Below are 20,047 nucleotides of genomic sequence, written 5' to 3'. Positions count from 1 at the left end.
TTACCATAACCATAAGATGAAATGCACCATTTTTTTTTGGATCAATAAATAAATAAAAGATAATTTTAGGGTTATTCTCAAGTTGAATAGAACCTTTTAAAGATATTACAATTTACAAAAAGGAGTTTTTTAAAATAAAATATTTAAGTTTTAAAATAAAATATTTTGACGTCTAAAATATATATTTTTTCACCGCTATGATAAGCAAGAATTCGCATAAAAGCCTGGAATCTTGACGGTTGGTTACCTTGACCATGGAGAACGGACGGCTTTGATGGGAACCGCTCAAAGATCGTTGTCTTCACCAGTAAATTCACACCTCCTTCTCTTCGACCTCGTCTATAAATTCAGTCAGAAACCCTAACCCTAGCGAGCCTGCGCCGCAGAGATCATTCTATATCCCGTCGGGTGTTCTACACTGCACGCGGATCTCCTTCTGCAATGGCGCCCGTCAAGAAATCGGTATCCTTCCGCCCAAATCTTGCGTTTCCTGTCGTATTGTATAATTTTTGATGATCTTCTCTTGGCGTATTCTAATGTTTTTCCCTTGGCTTGTGCTTTCTGATTATTTCATGCAGAAGAAGAATGCCGAGAACATCAACAGTAGGCTAGCTCTTGTGATGAAGAGCGGGAAGTACACTCTCGGCTACAAAACGGTCCTCCGAACACTTCGGAGCTCTAAAGGTGATACTACCTTACTAGGTTTCTTTTCCCCTCCAATGATTTAGAGTTTGCACGCAAAGGGTCAAAGGTGTTCTCCATCCGATCTGCTGAAAATTTTTTAACTTGATACTCTTTTGTTGATTGGGTGTGATGCGGAGCTGAAGTTTATCTCCTTGGTTGTGTAATTATGCGTCAATGTCTCCTTACCCGTTCTGTTTGTTATTTCGAGTAGATCATTTGCTTATCTTTTTAAGTTTGAGGAAGATAATATAATTTTGCTAAAAAACATCTTTTGATTCTGACTGATTTGGTGTTTAGGTTTAAAACTTTTCTGGTATGCTAAAAAATTCATCTTGATGTATGTTCTCAATTGAGTGTGATGCGGAATTGAAGTTTGGTTTTGAGTAGATCATTCATGTCTTTTTGAATATGCGGTGATGATATAATCTTGCTAAAAGGGAGTTTATGATTCTTGTTGTTTAGGTTTAATAACATTATGACACATTTCCCCACCAATACGCAGTTACTCATGCTTCATTCAATATATATTGGGAAAGATTGTTTTGTGGACCAACTAACGTTCCTTAATTTTTTGATTCAAACTGTAATTGTCTGCCTCTTCTAAAGTTGGTTCAGGTTTTGCAGTGACATGCATAGTTGAATTTTCAGCTGTCTTGTTTTGCACTAACTTTTTTCTGTTTAGGTCTTACCTCTCTGGGTGGCTGCTGTACCTAATTTGTATAAGATTTAGTGTTAATCATCATAACTCATTGCACCTGTTCTATTTCTAAACAACTAAATAATAGGCATGGTCAAGATGGTTTATGAACTAGTGACTTCAGTTATTGGGTCGTATTGTAGGTCGAATGTTATTTTTAATTTTAAGTATGGTTTATTATTCATGTGTAGTTTTTGTGTGTGTTCTGGTAGGGATTGTATGTTTATTGTTTTATTTTGCTTGTGTATTTTTTGAAGCCCTAATTTCATGAGGTACATTTACTTCTTTTTTTGCAGTGGCGCTTATTGTATATTTTTCTTTGTAGTTATGAGGTCATATTTGTTCCCTATCATTTATTTTCATGCTCTACGAGTGGGTCATTTTATCTGATTGTGGTGCTCTCCTAAAGATGTTAATGGGGTTTGTAGCTATTTATGTTGGATCAATCTTCTTATACTCATTTTTTCTTTGCTTGTTTGTATCTTATAATTGTTTTAACATTATCCACTGTCTTTCACAAACATTGGTTACTAAACCTTTCCTACCTTCAACAGCAAAGTTGATTATCATCTCAAACAACTGCCCGCCACTCCGCAAGTCTGAGATCGAGTACTATGCAATGCTGGCGAAGGTTGGAGTTCATCATTTCAGTGGAAGTAAGTGATATTCATAGTTGTTTGCTGGTTTTTTTATTCGTCATTTTATTTTATCCTCTAGTTGCGTTCGTTGTAATAGCGTGAACTAAACTTCAATCACCAGGAACATTAAAAGTTATTTTACTAATTGCTATGCCTTTCTTATTCAAAAATGACTGTTTTTTTAGTGTGTTCTATTTTCTGATTTTATACTTCACAGATAACGTTGACCTTGGAACAGCATGTGGAAAATATTTCCGAGTTTGCTGCCTCAGCATCATCGATCCTGGTGAGTCCCATTAACCACCGAAAAAGAACCCTCAACCAAATTCTCCCAATGAAAAATCATATCTATGTTGCTTTTTAATTTTTGTTTCAGGCGACTCAGATATCATCAAGAGCATCCCTGGGGATCAGTGAGACAAGGTCCATAGGATTTTGGACGAAATTACATCTTTTTTCTTAGTGGACAATTTCCTGTTTGTTTTTCATCTTGAGTTATCTAGTTTGTGGCCAATCAACTCAAGTATCTTGATGTAGAATGCTTTTGAATATCTTTCATTTCTTATGATTTTCAAATATTCCTTAATTATAAGATAAGAAGATGCTTCAGCTATTTGGTTTTAGCTTGAGGGTTTTTCATGGTGGAAAATGCAAGATTTATATTTGGCCCATTAGGTCTGATTGGCTCTTTTGCTTGAGTAATCTCTTTGATTTCATCCACCCAACTTTGACTTATGTCGTTTGGTTCAACTCTTTTGACCCATTAGATACATATGATTTTGACTATCATGGTCATAGTATTTATAGAATTCTGTAAAAATTGATATTTTTTAATTTTATAGCGACAAATTGAAATATCTATCCATTAAAATTGATGGGAAATAAAAAAATTAGTGTTCATCCAAACAGTCAGGAGAGCAAGTAGATTCGATTTGTCAATCTGGGTGTCAGGTTGAGGATTTTGAATTGAGTTCGATTTGATTTGAATTTAAGATTTTTTAAAAGTTAAATTAAAATTTATTTTGAAAATTAAAATGCGTAATATGGTAATAATAAAATATTAAAATTAAAATAAAAATTATTAAAAATATTAAAAATTTTTAATAATATTTTTACTTCCAACCAATAAGTGCGAATTGACACCAAGAGCTAATCATAATAATAATCCTCTTTTATTTTTTTTTTAATGAAAAAAATCTCTCACATAAAGTTTTATCACATTCTTATCCTTTTTTACTCTTAATTGGCAAAAGTCTATGGTCGATCATTGATGAAAAAAAGCTATTTATACCACGAGTCAAAAGAAAATGACTTGTAATATTTAAATGGTGCACAAAGTTAATCACACACTCAAAGATTTTTAAAATTAAAATGCATTTTTCTTACATTGTACAGCTTAGCTATTGGTTATAAAATTAAAATGGATTTTTTTCTCTAAAAATAATCTAAATGGAGATTGAAAAACCTCATCAAGTAACATGAATATTTTTTTTTGAATAATCATTTTTAGGAATTTGTTAATTGCAACAATGATATTTGTTTTAAGAAACCAGGAGATTTTTGTAGCTGAAACATTATTTTTAGGAATTTTTATTTGTAATTTCATTGTTATTACGAGCCACTAAATTATAATTGTTTAGCTTTAACATTTGTGTGAAAATATTTTTATTTGTAATTATATTGTTATTACGAGCTGGGAAATTATAATTGTTTTCTGTTAATTTAATTGGAATAAATGGTTATTTAATATATATATTAATTATATTAATTAATATATAAATTAAATGCAAAAAAAAATTGGTCATAAGATAGAGACGCGGTAATGGCTTTCACGTTGACGCCCTATAAATCTCTCTCCCCACGTTGAAACCCCGCGCCACCACCAATCCGAGTCGTCAAGGAGACGTCGATATATCGCCGGCGACGAGAGCCACCGCCACCCTTTATCTCCACCGACGCCGCGCCGCCTTGGGCGGAGATCTTGGTTAGTAGAATACGTTCTCTCTCTTTTTGTTGTCCGATTTTTCTTCTTATTGTTGGATAAGCAATTAAAAGTAGGATAGAGAAAAAAGGATCGAAGAAATTGGAAAAACGCTCATGAGTTATCGAGATTATCCTCGAATTCTACAAATTATGCGCTCAAGAAATCGAAATGAAATGGAAGTTTCTTAAAAATTAGGTTTTTATTTATTTTGAAAAAAAAAGATTATGAATGAATTATGGGAGATTGAACTACATTTTTCTGTGCCTTTTTAGTTAAATTTCGGTTTGTAGATGAGAATCTCGTCTCTTTAATTGTTCTTCCTTTGAAGCTCTTTCTGAGAAATCGGAAGAATCACTTGGTAAGATTCTTTGTTTGTCTTAAAGCTGGTCAGAGCAGTTTGGAATTTCAACCAGAAAAGTTGCATTTTGGGGGAAAAGGAAGGAAGCTGGCGATTTCGTCAAAAATGAAAAAGGATAGCAGATGGAGAAAGGTAACACTATTTGTGAAAAAAAAAAGTTGATCTTTTTTGTTAGTATTACAAAGAAGATTTCTTCTTTTTTTGTTCTTCATTTTAGTTTGTTGTTACATTACGACTTTATTCGTGACCTTTTCGGAAGAGAAATTGGGGAGAATCTTATTCCAAAATCCGATTTCGATCATAATTGCAGTTTTCTCTTTGGAATATCATTCGGATCAATGATAATCATGTTGGAAACTCAAGCAAAGGCACACCATCAGGTAGGTTCTTATGCTTTGAATTACTAACTTGTGGATTTTGATTTTACTACTTATCTTAGTCATAATTGAGATATATATGAACGATTCATACCTTTTCAATCTTGAGAACAATTCTTAAGCTGTGTCTGTTTCATAGCTGAAAATAAGCAGAAGCTTGTCATGTCTGTTCTGATATCCTCAAATATACCTGTTCTGATACTATAAGTCTTTTGTGTTCTCCATCTTTCCTTCCCTTAATATTTTGAATATTGAAATCAGTTGAATTTCGAGGAAGTCCTCATTTCTCGACCTCTTCTTCTCCAGCCGTTGGGAAAAGCATTTCAGGTACAACCTATGTTTTTTCTTTTACGCATGGCTTGTCCATTTGAAGTACAATTTGGTATGGGTAATTTGTCGAAGATCATCTTCGACTTAGACCAAGAAAGTTGCTAACTACCTTCATTTCTTTTACCATTAGTTCACAATCACCATGATGATTGCATATTTACATTGCCTATACCAAACATGATCATAATTTGTAAGTAATCTCTTCATTTCTGAAACATCATTCAAGAAACAGATTCACAGGTCGCGAGCATGGTCTTCAATGACCACCTATATAGAGCTCCAAGCACCATAACTAGCGAGGCAATCAGGTATGATAATCTTTCCCTTCCCTTGCAGTTTTTATCTTCGATCTCACCTTTATTTGCTTACTTTTCAATCTGTCTATCGGTCTATTTCGATTATCACGGCGATTTAGGATTTTCGTGGCAACATGGAATGTTGGAGGAAATACTCCCCATGAGGGACTTAGCCTCAGTGACTTCCTTCCTGCTGATGATCACTCAGATATATATGTTTTGGGGTAATTTGAATGTATATCTTTGCAAGGGAAATGATGTATTCATTTCCTAGCTTTCTTTAAAATCGTATAGAATTCTAATGTCTCTTATTTCTTTCTGGCCTTCCAGCTTTCAGGAGATAGTTCCTCTGAATGCTGGGAATGTACTCGTAATTGAGGACAACGAGCCAGCGGCAAAGTGGCTATCTCTAATCAACCAAGCATTGAATGGTGCAGCTGATACAGAGACTGACATTGAATCAAATACTGAGTGTACCTCAGGAGGTGCATTGTTCTTTCAGAAACTACCACTTCAAGCTGTTAGCAAAACTTTCAGAACGGAGCAGGGACGCCGTCTGAGAGCCTGCAACTGCCCCTCTGAAGAGACAAGGAAGTACTACAGGGAGTCATGTTTCAGTTGCCAGCATGCTCACATCAATGACAGTGACTCAGAGGAGGAAGAAGAAGAGGAAGCTGTACATTATTCTATTTCGGGGTTTTCGGTTAGGCCTACAAGTAGTAAGCAGAAGTATTGCCTTATAGCCAGCAAACAGATGGTGGGGATTTTTGTCACTGTCTGGGTCAGGAGAGAACTTGTGCAATACATAGGACACCTACGAGTCGCTTGTATCGGAAGGGGAATTATGGGTTATCTTGGTAATAAGGTGAGAGGAAGGCTTGTTAAGCTTTTTATCACCTTTCATGTGCATTCTAGTGCATTATGTTTGTTTGGAGAGCTGTTCATTCTTTCACCTTGTAGGGATGCATCTCAGTGAGCATGTCATTGCACCAAACAAGCTTTTGCTTCGTTTGCAGTCACTTGGCTTCGGGGGAGAAAGGAGGAGATGAGCTGAGAAGGAATTCTGACGTTTCAGAAACACTGAAACACACACAATTCAGGAAGGTCTGCAGAAGAGCCCGTCGAAGAATACCTGTAAAGATTCTTGAGCATGAGTAAGAGTTCTTTTGTTTGAATAATTGTCGTCGATGATCTGAAACTAATCTAGTGATTTACTTTCTCCGGTTGCTCAGCCATGTCATATGGTTGGGGGATCTGAATTACCGGATTTCTTTGAGCTACAGTGAGACCAAAAAACTTCTCGAGGATAATAACTGGGATGAGCTTTTCGAGAAGGATCAGGTAGTTCATATCAAACTTTTCGTGTAGCCAAATCCACAAGTGAAATCTGTGATGCAAAATTTTCGTCCTAAATGTTTTGATAGCTTAAAATTGAAAGAGAAGCTGGGAGAGTGTTCAAGGGGTGGAATGAAGGGAAGATCTACTTTGCTCCCACTTATAAGTACTCGAACAACTCAGACACTTATGCGGGAGAGAGTGCAACATCAAAGAAGAAACGAAGAACACCTGCATGGTAAAAAATTGCTGCTTAGTCCAAAACAACTACATGATTTGTTCTAGCTTTATAGTTTAGTTCAAAACAATTTCAGGTGCGATCGCATTCTTTGGAATGGTGATGGCATTGTGCAGCTGTCTTATATCAGAGGGGAGTCCAAATTTTCAGATCATCGACCGGTATGTGCTGTGTTTGTTGTGGAGGTTGGCGTGAATGATGATAGATCAAAGAATTTAACTGCTCCTAACATGAGAGTCGGTGCAGAAGAGATTTTAAATAGCAGAGGAGCCAGTTGCTAACACTTACTACTATGTGGAAAATAGGTAAGCAAGAGCTATTCTTTCTTGTGAATGTTTCTTCCTTGCACATGGTTTATACAACTTACTCCAGGAGAAGGATGCAAATAGAATAAGAAATATCCGGAATGCTGTAATTTGGCTGTTGAAGCTAAAGCTTCGGTTTTGTGTATCATCACCAAACTGTAAAATATTAGAGCCATGCCACACAAGGCTGCAAAATTTGATTATTTTGTTCTATGAACAAGAAGTTTGACCATGATTTTTGTCGAACAAAGTTGATTTAATACTTTTTTCAAGACGTGCCAACACGTGTAGTTGACTACTGCAGTTTTGACTATGTAACAAAATATTTGAAGTTTCTTTTCTTCTTCATTTCTTTCTTCTGTATCTTGCAACTTTTACTATAAAATGATGAAAGAGCTTCAAATCGCGTGACATAATAATTACAAGTTCAAATTGCAAAAACAACCTAATCAGACTGTACAATAGAATTCTTATTTTGTGCATTGGACTACTCTTTATAAATAATAAAACCTTCAAGAGATGGCCTTTCAATTTATCTATTTCATAATTTAAGAAATAAAATGAAATACCTCATTTTCAATATTAATTGTTAGTTTCAAGGTCTATATGGATAGGCCAAGTGAACAAGTTAAAGTAGTTGAGCTAATTAATTGAGTTGGATGTCAATTAGGTAGAAAGGGTCGACAGAGCTTAAAAAACAAAAAATAAATGAGCTACTCCAACGTGCCAAAAATCAAATTGTTTGGTCCCATTAGATGTCCCCCCAACTTTTGGTTCAATAAATAAGGCAAAGCATTATGATTGCTCTAACGAAATAAAGAGCATTTTATACATCAATATTTTCCAGTGGGCGTTGGAAACCAGATGGTTTAACCGATTAGAGAGCAAAAAAACATATGGACATGTCAAATGAATTATCTTTTACATTAGACCAATGAAAAATAACTAGAAATCACCTCGGTTGGTTTGCTTGCCAATGATCTTCTGATCTGCATCTCCATAAAAAGATAGCAAGGGTGCACTATGCTTCAATACACACAAGCCCCCCATCTCACCATTCTCATCTCACGATCCCAATTCCTAGACACTTAGCAGAGTAACTCTGGTCGCCTCATTTACATGGATCTATATGACCTGCAATAATGTATGAAGCAATGATGGCTACAGTGGCTCAAGGTATCCACTTTTTAGTCTCTCCATCCTTGCTTGCAAGCCGGATAATGCCTTCTCATCCATTGGGAGAATATTGCTGTGTGTTGGGGCTTCCCCTTCGCCACGATCTACTCCATGAAGGGCATTACCGTTGGCATGTCCAAATGGTCGAGCTGAACCATCCAAATTGCCAGCTGCAGCAGCAGCCTGTATGCTTTTCATCCGTTCTCTGATGGCATCAAGAGTCCCCATTGTTACTGCAGGGGCTGGAGAGGTTTGAAAGAGAATGCACAAGTCATTCTAATAGTTAGATGTAATTTAAGGCACACCCACCATCACATGGTCATGAGTACATATGCATACACATACACTTGAACGTGTATAGAGAGGTGAGAGAGAGTTACCAGCTGGATATCGATGGTCATCTCCTAAATGAGACTTAAACTCTGAAAGGTCAGTTTGACTTCTCAAAGTAGTTGCTCCAATAATACCATCATCTGTGTATGCACTTGGATTTATGCTTTCAGTTTTTGCATTAACTGACTTTGCGTTAACAGGAGAAAGAGGCCCAAACTTTGGAGATGAAATAGTTGCTACGGGTGGTGGAGTAGCCATGGGAAGGCTGGCAGGTGTCCTTCCAGCTGCTGCATTCTTCTCCATCTGGATGGAGAAAGAACCAAATCCAAACACAATAAACACAAATATTCATGGTGCCATAAAGGCAGCTCTTTGAGAAGATCCTACAAACCTGAGCAAGTCCTTCTCTAATATATGTTCTAAATGCTTCACTCGCATTTTGGAGCTGAGCAAATATATCCACCTATAAATAAGAGGGGTATCAGCATGCAAAGAAAAACAAACTAAGCAGATGAATGAATCAGAGTTAGTATATTTGGAACAAGGAACTCTCACCTTAGGATAGAGTTGGGTAATCCGGTAGAGTTCATATAGTCCGATTATACAGGTTTGCTTATCACCAATTTTCTTAAATACTGCAGCAAGTTCTTGCTGTTACAAGTAAAAAGAGGGAAAAAAACATCACAATGAGGGCTGACAAGGATGAGTACAAAATAGGTAAGCTCAAATCAAGGTTTAAAATATCGAGCCGTGCCGGAGTTTCGGTCCCGGACTGAAACGATACAATTTCGGTACCGTATCGTACCATGCCGATATAGTTTCGGTATTTTTAAAATATAAATATATTAATTAAAATAAAAAATTTAATCTAAATATTTAAAAATAAAAAATAAATTTTTTTGATAATTTTATAGATTTTAATAAAGCCTATTTAAATTATCCCGAACTATAGTTTTGAACTATAGCTAGGAATTGATTATTAAAACCTAATTAAACCCTAAGTTTTAAAAAACAAAAAAAAAGAGAAAAATCACGCGATCGGTACGCGCAGAGCGTCGCCGGCCCCGGGCGGGGGCTCCGGCGGCGTCGCTGGGCTCAGGCAGCGCCTCCGGAGGCGTCGCCGAGCCCGGGCGACGCCTCCGGAGGCATTCCCCAGCCGGAATTCCTGTGCCGGTGCCGGTGCCTCGGCGGAACGAAAATTTTCACCCGTATCGCCCGATACGGCACAAAATTTCAATCCTTGGGTCAAACTGAATTTCACGAGCAGGCAAGCTGCAGTTAAACACCTTCAATTGAGCATCTGCTGAATGTGTTGCGGGAGCTGGACTATTAGAAGCAGTGTCACCCCAATGTGTTTGTCCCACGGGACCAGATGGAGTTAACATTCTAGCAGCGGCAAGGGTCTATTCATTCAAGGAAAAAGGTTCGATAAATTCAGATACTAATCACTAAAAAAAGATATTTTGATTATAACCACAACTTACCTGAAGATTTAGGTCAATATAAGCAAGGATGATTGGTTGAGGTTCGGTGTCTATAGGTACCATAGAGAGGTGACCCTTTATAGCTGTACCTCGGAGTTTCACTAATTCATGCAAAACAGTTTTAACCATCCTAAGTGGTTTATCATCTGCTCCAGCCCTGCAAGTAGCGTAAAAGTGTAATCAAGAGGGACTACTACCATGTTAATCAATTGCTAAGTCGACTAAATTACAAGATAATAAAAATTATTACCTTCTTCGAATCTCTTCCATCCCTAGTCCTTGCAAATACACATGAATGCTTTGAAGAACACGGTCGAGATCAACTTCATAAATTGTGCTCTGTAATACCTGTATGAACAACATTGGATGAAGTAAAGAAAGAGTTGACAAGGAGTTTCCAATTACTGGATGGTACCTTTGTCAATTTAATCAAACATTTAACAACTAGATCTGAGAACTTCTGGTTTCTGATGATGAGAGCCTCAGATGATGCAGGGGATGGCCACCTTGATGGGTCCAAAGGTCTCAACAAGTTAATTAACACCACAAACGAAGATGTTCTTTCTGCATTATCCTGTTCAAACAAAGATACTCACGGATACATTTTCTACTTCAAGATACACTTCATGCAAAATATATACAAAAAAACTAACCAGAATCTTGAGCATCAAAACATTAAGTGCTTTCAATAATTGACTACCATCATCCATCAAAGGAACTCTTTCATCCAAAAGCCAAAGAAGAAGTTCAGTTATGAGGTTATCTAATGTATTCTCTTTCACAGCATGAGCAAGTTTTTTGATCTGGAAGGTCTGTAGAAGAAAGCTTTCATACAATCAATCCAAGTCTGATTAAAACAGATGGAAAAAAAGTCAACTAAAAGATGAATACCTGCATCAGTGTATTAAGAACATATTTACAGGATCTTGAAGAAGCTCCAGAAAGACTGAAATTAAAGGTACTGGGAACCTGAATAATTTGACAGATACTTTATGCAAATAAACAATAACATATTTTCTTGAAATTAGAGAAAATAGATCAAACTACCATTATCGCTAGGCATGAAACCAATCTATCAGCATCTTTAGCTAGCTCTTCAATTGCACTGTTATCGGGGTCAGCTGTGGCCAGTGTCAACTCATGGCATATAACTTTCATGCCTTCGACTGACTGCAATGAGGTAACAGAGAAGCTAAAGAATACCATCACCAAAGAAAGACAAAAATGAAGGGGAAGGAAAAAAGAAAAGCAACGAAGACGAATAAAAATGCAGACTGAATCACAGTTTATAATTGCTATACAGCACAAGCATCAAACTAAATTGCCTCACTGTAGTAGCACTTGAAAAGTTATCTATGTAAACTAAGATGCTATAAAGAAAACAGAAGGATTTTCCTCAATGCCATCAAATTCAACATCAATATTCGAAAAACCAAGTCTGCATGCTTAAGATATTGTTTAAAACTAATTTGACTTTGCACTATGACATAACATAGGACTCACAAAAAGTCTCTTCAAAAAAGTAAGAAACAAAGACTTGAAATCTTTCTAGAATGATATAATAGTAGTTTACTCCAGCATAATAATTTCATGGCGTCCTATTATGAAATATACAAAAAACCAGATCTGTATGCTTAATATGTTTAAACTTATTTGAGATGGCATTATGGCACATAGCATAGGAGTTATAATAATAAAAAATGTAAAAAACAAAGACTAGAAATCTTTCTAGAATGTATATAATAGTAGTTTACACCTGCATAACAATTTCATGGCTTTTACTATATCTTTCATAATAGGTGCAACCCTCACTTTCTCTAATATTCTTATTTCTTATCTTGTCCATCCTCATATGTCCGCACATCCACCTCATCATCCTCATCTCTGTAGCTTTCATATTCTACTCGGATGTTCATTTAATAGCCCAACATTCAACTTCATATAATATACCAGGTCTAACTACCATTTTATAATCCTTCCCTTTACACTTTAGAGGTACTTATAATCACAACAAATAGCTGACACCCTCCTCCATTTTACTTATATTCTATGTAAAATATCTCTATCAACGCTCCATCCTTTTACAAAAAAGATCATAAATACTTAAACCTTTTAGTGACAGGTAACTTGTCATCTCCTACTTTAATAATTATCTTGATATGTCTAAAGAAAATGCACAAAAATAAAATGAGGAAAGCAATGCTAACTTTTTGTGTGGTTTGGTAGCCCCTAAGCTTATTCCATGACCTATGACCTTTCGGCTGGTCACTCTATGAATTCCACTAATTTTCTCCTTCATGACTACCTTCTAGAGGTGGAGAAACCTCTTAATAACCTTGCTTAAAAAGAGAAAAGAAAAATTACAAGTGTGAGAGAGAGCTTGAGTGTAGAGATTTTGGGATAGGATAGTCATCGTAAATGGTTGTTGATTTCATATCCAACAAGTCTTATATTTATTGCCTTCTCCTAAGCTCTCAAGAAATCTCTATAAGCATCCTATCTGCCTTACATCAGTCGACTGCTCCTTTAGCATTAGTTCATTGATCACTACCAATTAATCGCTTCGACCATCATTTAAATTGATTGCTTGTTCCACAAGTCGAACGCCTTAAACAAACAACTGTTATAACGAACTAATTGCTTCGTTATAACCGTCTAATTGTCTATTCGACTGCTTCACCATCAGTCGATTGCCTTCAATCGTAGCTTTTGGAAAACTTCTATTACAATAAATTACTCAACTCAAGTGATAACCAATCAATTGTTCATCAGAGATGACCAAACATTTTACCCTGAGCAGTCAGCTACTCAGTCAATTAGCACACTTGGCAAGCTGAGGGCTAGGGTTGTCTGTTGAATCAACTTCTAAGGCTTTTGTCCATCCTAATCTATCCCTCGATTTTCCAAGGTTACATATGCACTCACACTCATTGTAGCACAAATGAAATTTGCTAAGTCATTAGAGAAAACCCTTCTCCCATATCTTCATATGGAGTCTTTTTCACCTTGTGAAATCTTTTATCAACCTTGACTGGCCGAGATTTCGTATTGCCAGGAATCTGATCGCCCTTAATTTGCCGAGATTTCTTACCACAAGACTTTTTCTTGCCAAGTATTAAATCACCCTTAATCTCTCGAGACTTTTTGCTACATGACCTGCTCCTGCATGCACTTATCACAAGCTTATTAGATACAATTTCTAACTTAACCCTTTGCCTAACATCAAAACCAATTGCACCAACAATTTCCAAATACATTTTTCTAACTTAACCCTTTGCTAATATCAAAACCGATTGCACCAACAATTTCAAACATGGTCCAAACACCTCTAGATGACTAGGCCACAAGAAGATAGAAAAGAGATATGAAGCATTGTAACCGTAAAAAAAAAGAAATTGAATGAGACTTGAAAATTTTAAGTTGTAGGAAATTCAGTGATGAAATGAATACAAAAGGGATGAAACAAATTCAGGTTCATATAGTGAATCATTTTAATGATTCCATATTGTGAATGTATTGAATTGTATCTTATCGAAAAAGGTAAAAAATTCTCTCTTGGATAAGGTTTTCACAAACTAATGTATATTAAAAAGGAAAAAAATCCTATTTACTAATACAATATGATTAATGTAGCATATTGATCATGATTTTATAACCAAAAATATAAGTTCATATTTACCATAATTAAAAATTCCAACATAATGTCTTTTTTTTTTTTAATGTAGAATTGAAATGTAATTAGATAACATGACAGCCATCTTTGTGACCTTCCAACAATAGGGCAATGATTGCTGACTCCACCTTAGTCACTAATTCTGAGTCTCCATGTACATTGGCATGGTTGATGAGAGGAAGAAAAGGACTATGGCATACATAAAGAGAGGAAGAGGCAAGTTGTTTCAATGTAGTAAGATTTCTTCTTAGTCAATCTCACTGTCAACTCCGAATTGCAAAATAACTCATTCTTCTTCTTAGTCATCATTGGGTATTGATTTCCACCTCATTTTTTCCTATTTTCCACGTGAAAAAATTTCTTCTATGTTGCTAATTCTGGGAGACCACCATCCCAAGCCTCTTTATTTTTATTATGTAATAAAAGATTCAATTTTTTTCTCTTTATACTGAGTTGAATTTAACTTTTGTTGGGGTTGAATTTAATTTAAAGGTTAGGTATTAATTTTAACAGCTCCAATCTAATTCTTAGGGATTTTCTTTTCTTTTTCAAAAATAATAAATGATGATTGATAGACAATGTTATTGAGATGAATCATAATTATTCTTTTAAGTTTTGATTCATATAAATTGATACATATTATTTTACATTCAAATCATTATTTGATTCTAGAACCTTTACAGAACCAACTTATGACTGTGAAAAGGATGCCATCGCTTAAGAAAAGATTAGGCTATTAATTTTAAATAACTAGCGGAAAAATGACTTACTGAAAACTTGTAAGGTTGAAAACTTTGCAAATAAAATACCTGTTCAGGTAGACCCAATGCGATGATATCAAGAGCTTCATGCCAATCAGTAGGTCCATTTGCAGTAGCAAACTGTCGAGCTAAAATGTGCCTTTCATCAGGTTCAACATAACCAACATTGTCCCTGTTGTTAAGCATTATCAATATACAAAAAAGGCAAAAACAGGAAGAAAGATTGTTGATGGAATATGTGGTTTCATATTTAGAACATGAAGCAAATTATAATTTTTCAATGAATTACACGGACCTTGTTGCCATTGGAACAGAAACAAAACGTGAGTAAACTTCTCCACACTGTTCTGCTACATCTAGCCTGTAAATTCAACATAAAATTAGTCTTCATGACACAACAAAATTGTGAAGATCAGTGACATGCTGAAAAAAAAATTAATTAGAAACAACTTGGGAATCAACTAGAAAAACTATAATAAACCATAGAAAAAATTACGTTCTTTCTAGCAGAAAGTTTCTGATGGCTTAAATAAATACCTCCACAGATTTAGTTAGACTAACTATTTAAAATATCAAGAAAAAAGCAAGGAGGATAAGCATCTAGCAAAATGAAGCAACAAAGAAACCATATATTATAATTCACAAACCTTCTCTCAACAAAAACATAATGATAGGCGGAACCATGAAAAATGTCAAGCTAGTCCTCACACATTATACATTGCCAACAACTATCCAATACATCTAGCATGGCACATCACCACTATAGGACAGCATAAGATCGTAACAATGACAGAGAAAGGATTGGACATTCCACTCATCCCTCCAAGACACAATAAGTGGCAAACTGATGACTATATAACAGAGATAAGGGCCCCAAACTGCTTATTCCTTCCAAACAGCCTGAGTGCACATAACTGCTAAAGCTTTCAAAAGAATAGGAACTTGTCTTATATCAAAAGTTGCTCAAAAACATAAGAATAAGGGGAAAATAGAGTGACACAAGTGATTGCTTGCCTAAATGTATAACCTACCATGTAATCAGCATTGGGTTAGTACTTATAGAATAACAAAATTCCATAGATATCATACATCCAAGACGCCACAACTGGAATGCAAAGGCAACAAGAAAAACCAGCAAATGCATGTGTTCACTGCTTTTCCAACTTCATACTCGAGGCAAAAGATAGAAAACAACATAGGAAGTCAAAGTGGGAATAGTGTAGTACTAAAATTGGTTGTTTTATAGTCCAAAGTAATTTCCATGCAATCAAGCCTTCTCACTTAATAGATTCCCTGAATAACATTCAAATGTCATCAGGGTCATCTCAACCATTTTCGAGGCCCTAGGCAAAAATAAATAAATAAATAAATCTTTATTTTTTTAAAAAAATAATATTAATTTTTAAAAATAGATTTTTATATAAAATTTAATTTCTTTAATTTTGAAATGCAAATTACTAATTAAATTGTTTAGATTTAGGTTTTGATAATAAATATTTTTTCAATTGATAAAATATTAAATAATTTAATTTTTTTTGAGATATTATTGAACGTAAATAAGACTTTACTAATTTTAATTTTGGAAAAAAAAAATCTGCTGAAACTATACTAATAGGTATTGTCAATAGTATTCTATAAGTTAAGGAAGAGTCGATTATGTTTTTAAAAAATAAGATATACAATTTAAAAAATTAATAATAAATAAAATTAAAATAATCTAAAATTAAAAATAAATGTTTTTTTAATTGAATATAAATAATATTAAAATATAAAAAATTAGGGGCCTCAATTTTATTGGGGGCCCTAGGCTTAGGCCTTAAAGGCCTATGCCTAAGTCAGCGCTGGATGTCATGACAGACTGTAACAAAGATCTCAGTTGCACAAATACCAATACAAGAGGATGAAAGGATGTTATGCATGACTTGTCATGCTTCTAGCTTGGGATAGGACTAGTGTGTCTCATCTTTATTTCCCTTAAAAAGGATTGCTAAGTTCATTTCAAGCTAACCAAAATAAAGACGAGCAATGGTTAGGCGGTATGATGATAAAGTTGATTTGATCTTTTGCTTCCAAAGAGTACATAATCTTCACAACTTCCATAACTCCCCTCAACCTGAAGGTACCATAGGAATTTGATGTTTACAAACATAAAGAAAAATATGCTGAATTTCAAATGAGAAAGAAAGAGATTAGAGTTCCTATGTCTACTCTTAAAAGAATGGGAAAACACAACCACAGCAAATGACTAAATGAGTAAAAGTGTGATATCATCCTGAGAGGAGAGAAAAATGATATACAAGAAAAGAAAAAAAAGGAGATACTAGAGAATTAGAAAGAAATAGCAGAAAGCACAGCAGAGAAGTTGCAGACATTGTTGCTCAGTGGGATCAGCAAATAGTGTGAGGGCACAATTGAAGTATGGGAGGAAGAAGGTGCCTCGGCTTGGTTTGATTACGTTATCAAACAAGTTTGAACACCACAAAACTTAGCTCGGGTTGGCTCGTTTACAACCCTAGACAGCAGATAGTTGATATATGTAGAGATAGCAGAGGGAAAGTGTGAAAGGAAAGAGGAGGCTGACTGTTTCATCAATCTGCAGCCTCCCTCACAAATGGAAAAAACCCTAGAAATGCAACCTTAAAATCTATTCATTCCAATCCCAAGCTAGAAGTACTAGAGCAATATATAGAATAGAGAAAAAAAAGAATATTCACATCCAAATTATATATCCTAACTGTTCAAGAACCACAAGATGGAAAAATAAATGCTTCATCATAATCTAATCTAACAAAATAAATAAAATATTTTTTAATTCTTAAGTCATATGACAATTTTTTAATGTACAATTAGTTAATATTTCTGCAACATAAGTGAAGCAAAATGCAAATTAATTTACAAAAATATACAAACATTTTCGTATAATGTAAAAATTACACAAAAACTACCAAAGAGATTTTCCAAAGAAACAAAATCAAACAAGTTGTCTCCATCATTTGCACTGTATGCAACAGGGATAGCAGAATTTGATATTAGATAAATAAACGTAAACAAATATATATATGCATATGTTCAAAGAAATCTATAAATCTATCTATACATATATATATCGAGAGAGAGAGAGAGAGAGAGAGAGAGAGAGAGAGAGAGAGAGGAAGACTGACCCATTTTCTCGAACTGAACGCCTTAGAGCAATTCTACCCTCACCAGGCTTTCCTTCCTTTCTCTTATCCATTTCTCTGGCCTGAAAATGGAAGAAAACAAAACTCAAACTAGGAAAACAAGGCATGGAAAAAAAAAAGAAAAACAGAAAGTAATCATTGCAGTAGAAATTAACATAGTTTTATAGTTATGACAATCCAATGTCATTGACAAAGCATGGTCATTGAGATGGAAAAAACATGGTCTAACCTTCCATTTAAATCTATCATCTAGCATACTTCTTTGGGCATCAGAAAGCTTCCCAACATATCTCCAGATATCTTCACCTGGTTAAAGAACAGACAACCGTGCCCACAGAAGTAGAAAAACACAGATATCATAAGGTACCAAAATGGCTATCTTGAAAGATATACAAAACCCTATCTGTCATGCAATCACAGTAATCTGCGCATCATAAAAGCATGCCAGATATAGTAATTTGAAGTTTAGAGCACAAAAGACACATACCAAGATGTTTGTAAGCAGTAGCCAATGTATTAAGAGCAGCTTTCCTAAGTTCACCGTCACGCTCAGATGTTAAACCAGCAACAAGTTGCAAAGATTTCAACTGTCCACTAATCTAAAAAATAAATATATAATAATAAGCATTTATTTTGTTGATAGGAAAAACTCTAATAGTATGATGACTATAAATTAACCTCAGTTCCATAATGATCAAGTAGGCATTCGATAAAATCAACACATTCAACCCGAGTCCGATTATTCTTTGATCGCAAACCTTCCAAAATATAAGGAAAGAACTTTGATGCTGAATAAACAGTAACAATTTTCTTCATCAATTCACGCATTTTCTCCCGGACTTTTTCGATGTTATGACCAAACTGCAGCGAGAAATAAGTTAGCACCACAAGATCAATAGTTAAATGTAGCGACCACACAGTGAGAACCAAATTAAGAAAGGAAAGCTAAATATATTCAACCATACATGTATTGTATTCTACAGCTTTGAAAAATGTGTGTACATAGAGAATTTTCATCACATCAAAGGATCTATAAGATCAAACTATATGTTTAAAACAACCTTCTCAACAAGGCATGGAAGAAATATTGCAGCTTCTGCCTCAGTCAGACTATAATTCTCATCCTTTAGAACATCAAAAAGCTCAGGAAGGAATTCAAGCACCTACAAATCATAATTAAAAAGAGATAAGATGATCCATTACTAAACAGTCTAAGTAGTGCAACAGGCAAGTCAATTACCATAAGCAAACAAAGTATGTTTTACCTTCAACAAGCATGTCGTATTTGACTCACAAAATCGTAGAACGAACCATCTCAAAAGTATGTCAAGTAGTTCAAATATATCTGTCCTATGTGATGGCAGAACCTATTTAAAGAAAAGCAGGTTACTCAAAAACAAAACATCTTTGAATCACACATGCACAATTTTGTATTGCTGATTTGGAACAGAAAAAGTCAATCCACCTTTTGCAACAACTCGAGTCCATCTACTTGCTTTTTGAAGTCTGTGCTTAAAAGTCTCCTATGGAGATCTTCTCTGAAATGCTTTGTGATATCATACTGCAGTAGAAGTTTTAGTATCATAACAGAGAATGTTTAATATCTTATCATGTAAAAACAAATATCCTAAATTAAAATTTATGTATGTCCACGCCATCATATGAGGACAGTGTGGCCCTTGCACAGATCTGGCTCACTGTAAGGCCATGAATAACAGCACCCCAATAATGTACCCTAATATGAGAATATAATAAATTCTTAATGTTTATCCTGAGTGTTTCTTTGGTAATGCATACAAGCCCAAATCACTTGTCCTGTCATATTTGTGTTATTTGGTAACAACGTATACTCTTATACTAGTTAATATTTTCTAAATCTCTACATTCCGTTAAAACAACTAATAAAAAATAACAAATCTAGAAAAAAATTGAAATGGTTATTGAATTAAAAAAAAACCTTTATGATAGAATCTTGAGGCAATTAATGTGGTGGATTTTAAATGTGGTCGACTTTGGGGGCGAAAGGTGTATATTTAGTAGTCATCTCAGTGTAATAACGAGATGAATGATAATGCAATCACTAGCAATAGACCTGTTGGCTAGATTCACATCAAAAGCCAATAAATCTATATCATTTTGTGTTGTCATCAATTGTATTCAACATAAACATAACTGGTGCATTGGTGTATGTTATTTGTG

General features: G+C 34.9%; 3 protein-coding genes across 3 annotated transcripts in view; 2 read left to right on the top strand and 1 right to left on the bottom strand.

Moving 5' to 3' along the window:
* The first annotated feature begins 365 nt into the window (after positions 1–365).
* LOC141820549 (large ribosomal subunit protein eL30-like) lies at positions 366–2,642 on the top strand. Its single transcript, XM_074707875.1, has 5 exons — positions 366–462; positions 579–684; positions 1,936–2,037; positions 2,237–2,305; positions 2,396–2,642. Exons 1-5 carry the CDS (start codon positions 442–444, stop codon positions 2,434–2,436), a joined length of 339 nt encoding a protein of 112 aa, XP_074563976.1. The 5' UTR covers positions 366–441; the 3' UTR covers positions 2,437–2,642.
* A 1,762-nt stretch (positions 2,643–4,404) lies between these two features.
* LOC141820534 (type I inositol polyphosphate 5-phosphatase 10) lies at positions 4,405–7,423 on the top strand. Its single transcript, XM_074707861.1, has 11 exons — positions 4,405–4,493; positions 4,672–4,741; positions 5,000–5,065; positions 5,295–5,376; positions 5,484–5,588; positions 5,695–6,229; positions 6,325–6,518; positions 6,597–6,705; positions 6,789–6,937; positions 7,014–7,242; positions 7,310–7,423. The coding sequence occupies exons 1-10, from the start codon at positions 4,467–4,469 to the stop codon at positions 7,216–7,218; spliced, it is 1,542 nt and encodes a 513-aa protein (XP_074563962.1). The 5' UTR covers positions 4,405–4,466; the 3' UTR covers positions 7,219–7,242; positions 7,310–7,423.
* A 598-nt stretch (positions 7,424–8,021) lies between these two features.
* Positions 8,022–20,047, bottom strand: part of LOC141820577 (protein MOR1) — a 31,831-nt gene continuing 19,805 nt past the window's right edge. Inside the window, exons 35-54 of the mRNA XM_074707908.1 lie at positions 19,314–19,409; positions 19,114–19,215; positions 18,910–19,011; positions 18,527–18,709; positions 18,336–18,447; positions 18,078–18,154; positions 17,831–17,910; positions 14,965–15,030; positions 14,718–14,841; positions 11,283–11,405; positions 11,127–11,204; positions 10,889–11,047; positions 10,651–10,809; positions 10,486–10,583; positions 10,236–10,392; positions 10,038–10,154; positions 9,307–9,402; positions 9,143–9,214; positions 8,799–9,054; positions 8,022–8,660 (exon numbers count right to left, since the gene is read on the bottom strand). Of these exons, the coding sequence (XP_074564009.1) occupies positions 8,404–8,660; positions 8,799–9,054; positions 9,143–9,214; positions 9,307–9,402; positions 10,038–10,154; positions 10,236–10,392; positions 10,486–10,583; positions 10,651–10,809; positions 10,889–11,047; positions 11,127–11,204; positions 11,283–11,405; positions 14,718–14,841; positions 14,965–15,030; positions 17,831–17,910; positions 18,078–18,154; positions 18,336–18,447; positions 18,527–18,709; positions 18,910–19,011; positions 19,114–19,215; positions 19,314–19,409 (2,514 nt within the window). The 3' untranslated portion in view covers positions 8,022–8,403. The remainder of the gene's footprint in view (positions 8,661–8,798; positions 9,055–9,142; positions 9,215–9,306; positions 9,403–10,037; positions 10,155–10,235; positions 10,393–10,485; positions 10,584–10,650; positions 10,810–10,888; positions 11,048–11,126; positions 11,205–11,282; positions 11,406–14,717; positions 14,842–14,964; positions 15,031–17,830; positions 17,911–18,077; positions 18,155–18,335; positions 18,448–18,526; positions 18,710–18,909; positions 19,012–19,113; positions 19,216–19,313; positions 19,410–20,047) is intronic.

Source organism: Curcuma longa, unplaced genomic scaffold (assembly GCF_044706935.1).
Source record: "Curcuma longa cultivar G26 ecotype Majalengka, Jawa Barat unplaced genomic scaffold, ITB_CL_G26_1.1 utg509_np1212_2302976_RagTag, whole genome shotgun sequence".
NCBI lineage: Eukaryota > Viridiplantae > Streptophyta > Magnoliopsida > Zingiberales > Zingiberaceae > Curcuma > Curcuma longa.
Note: the sequence above shows the minus strand (reverse complement) of the source record. Positions and strands in the feature narration are given on the sequence as shown.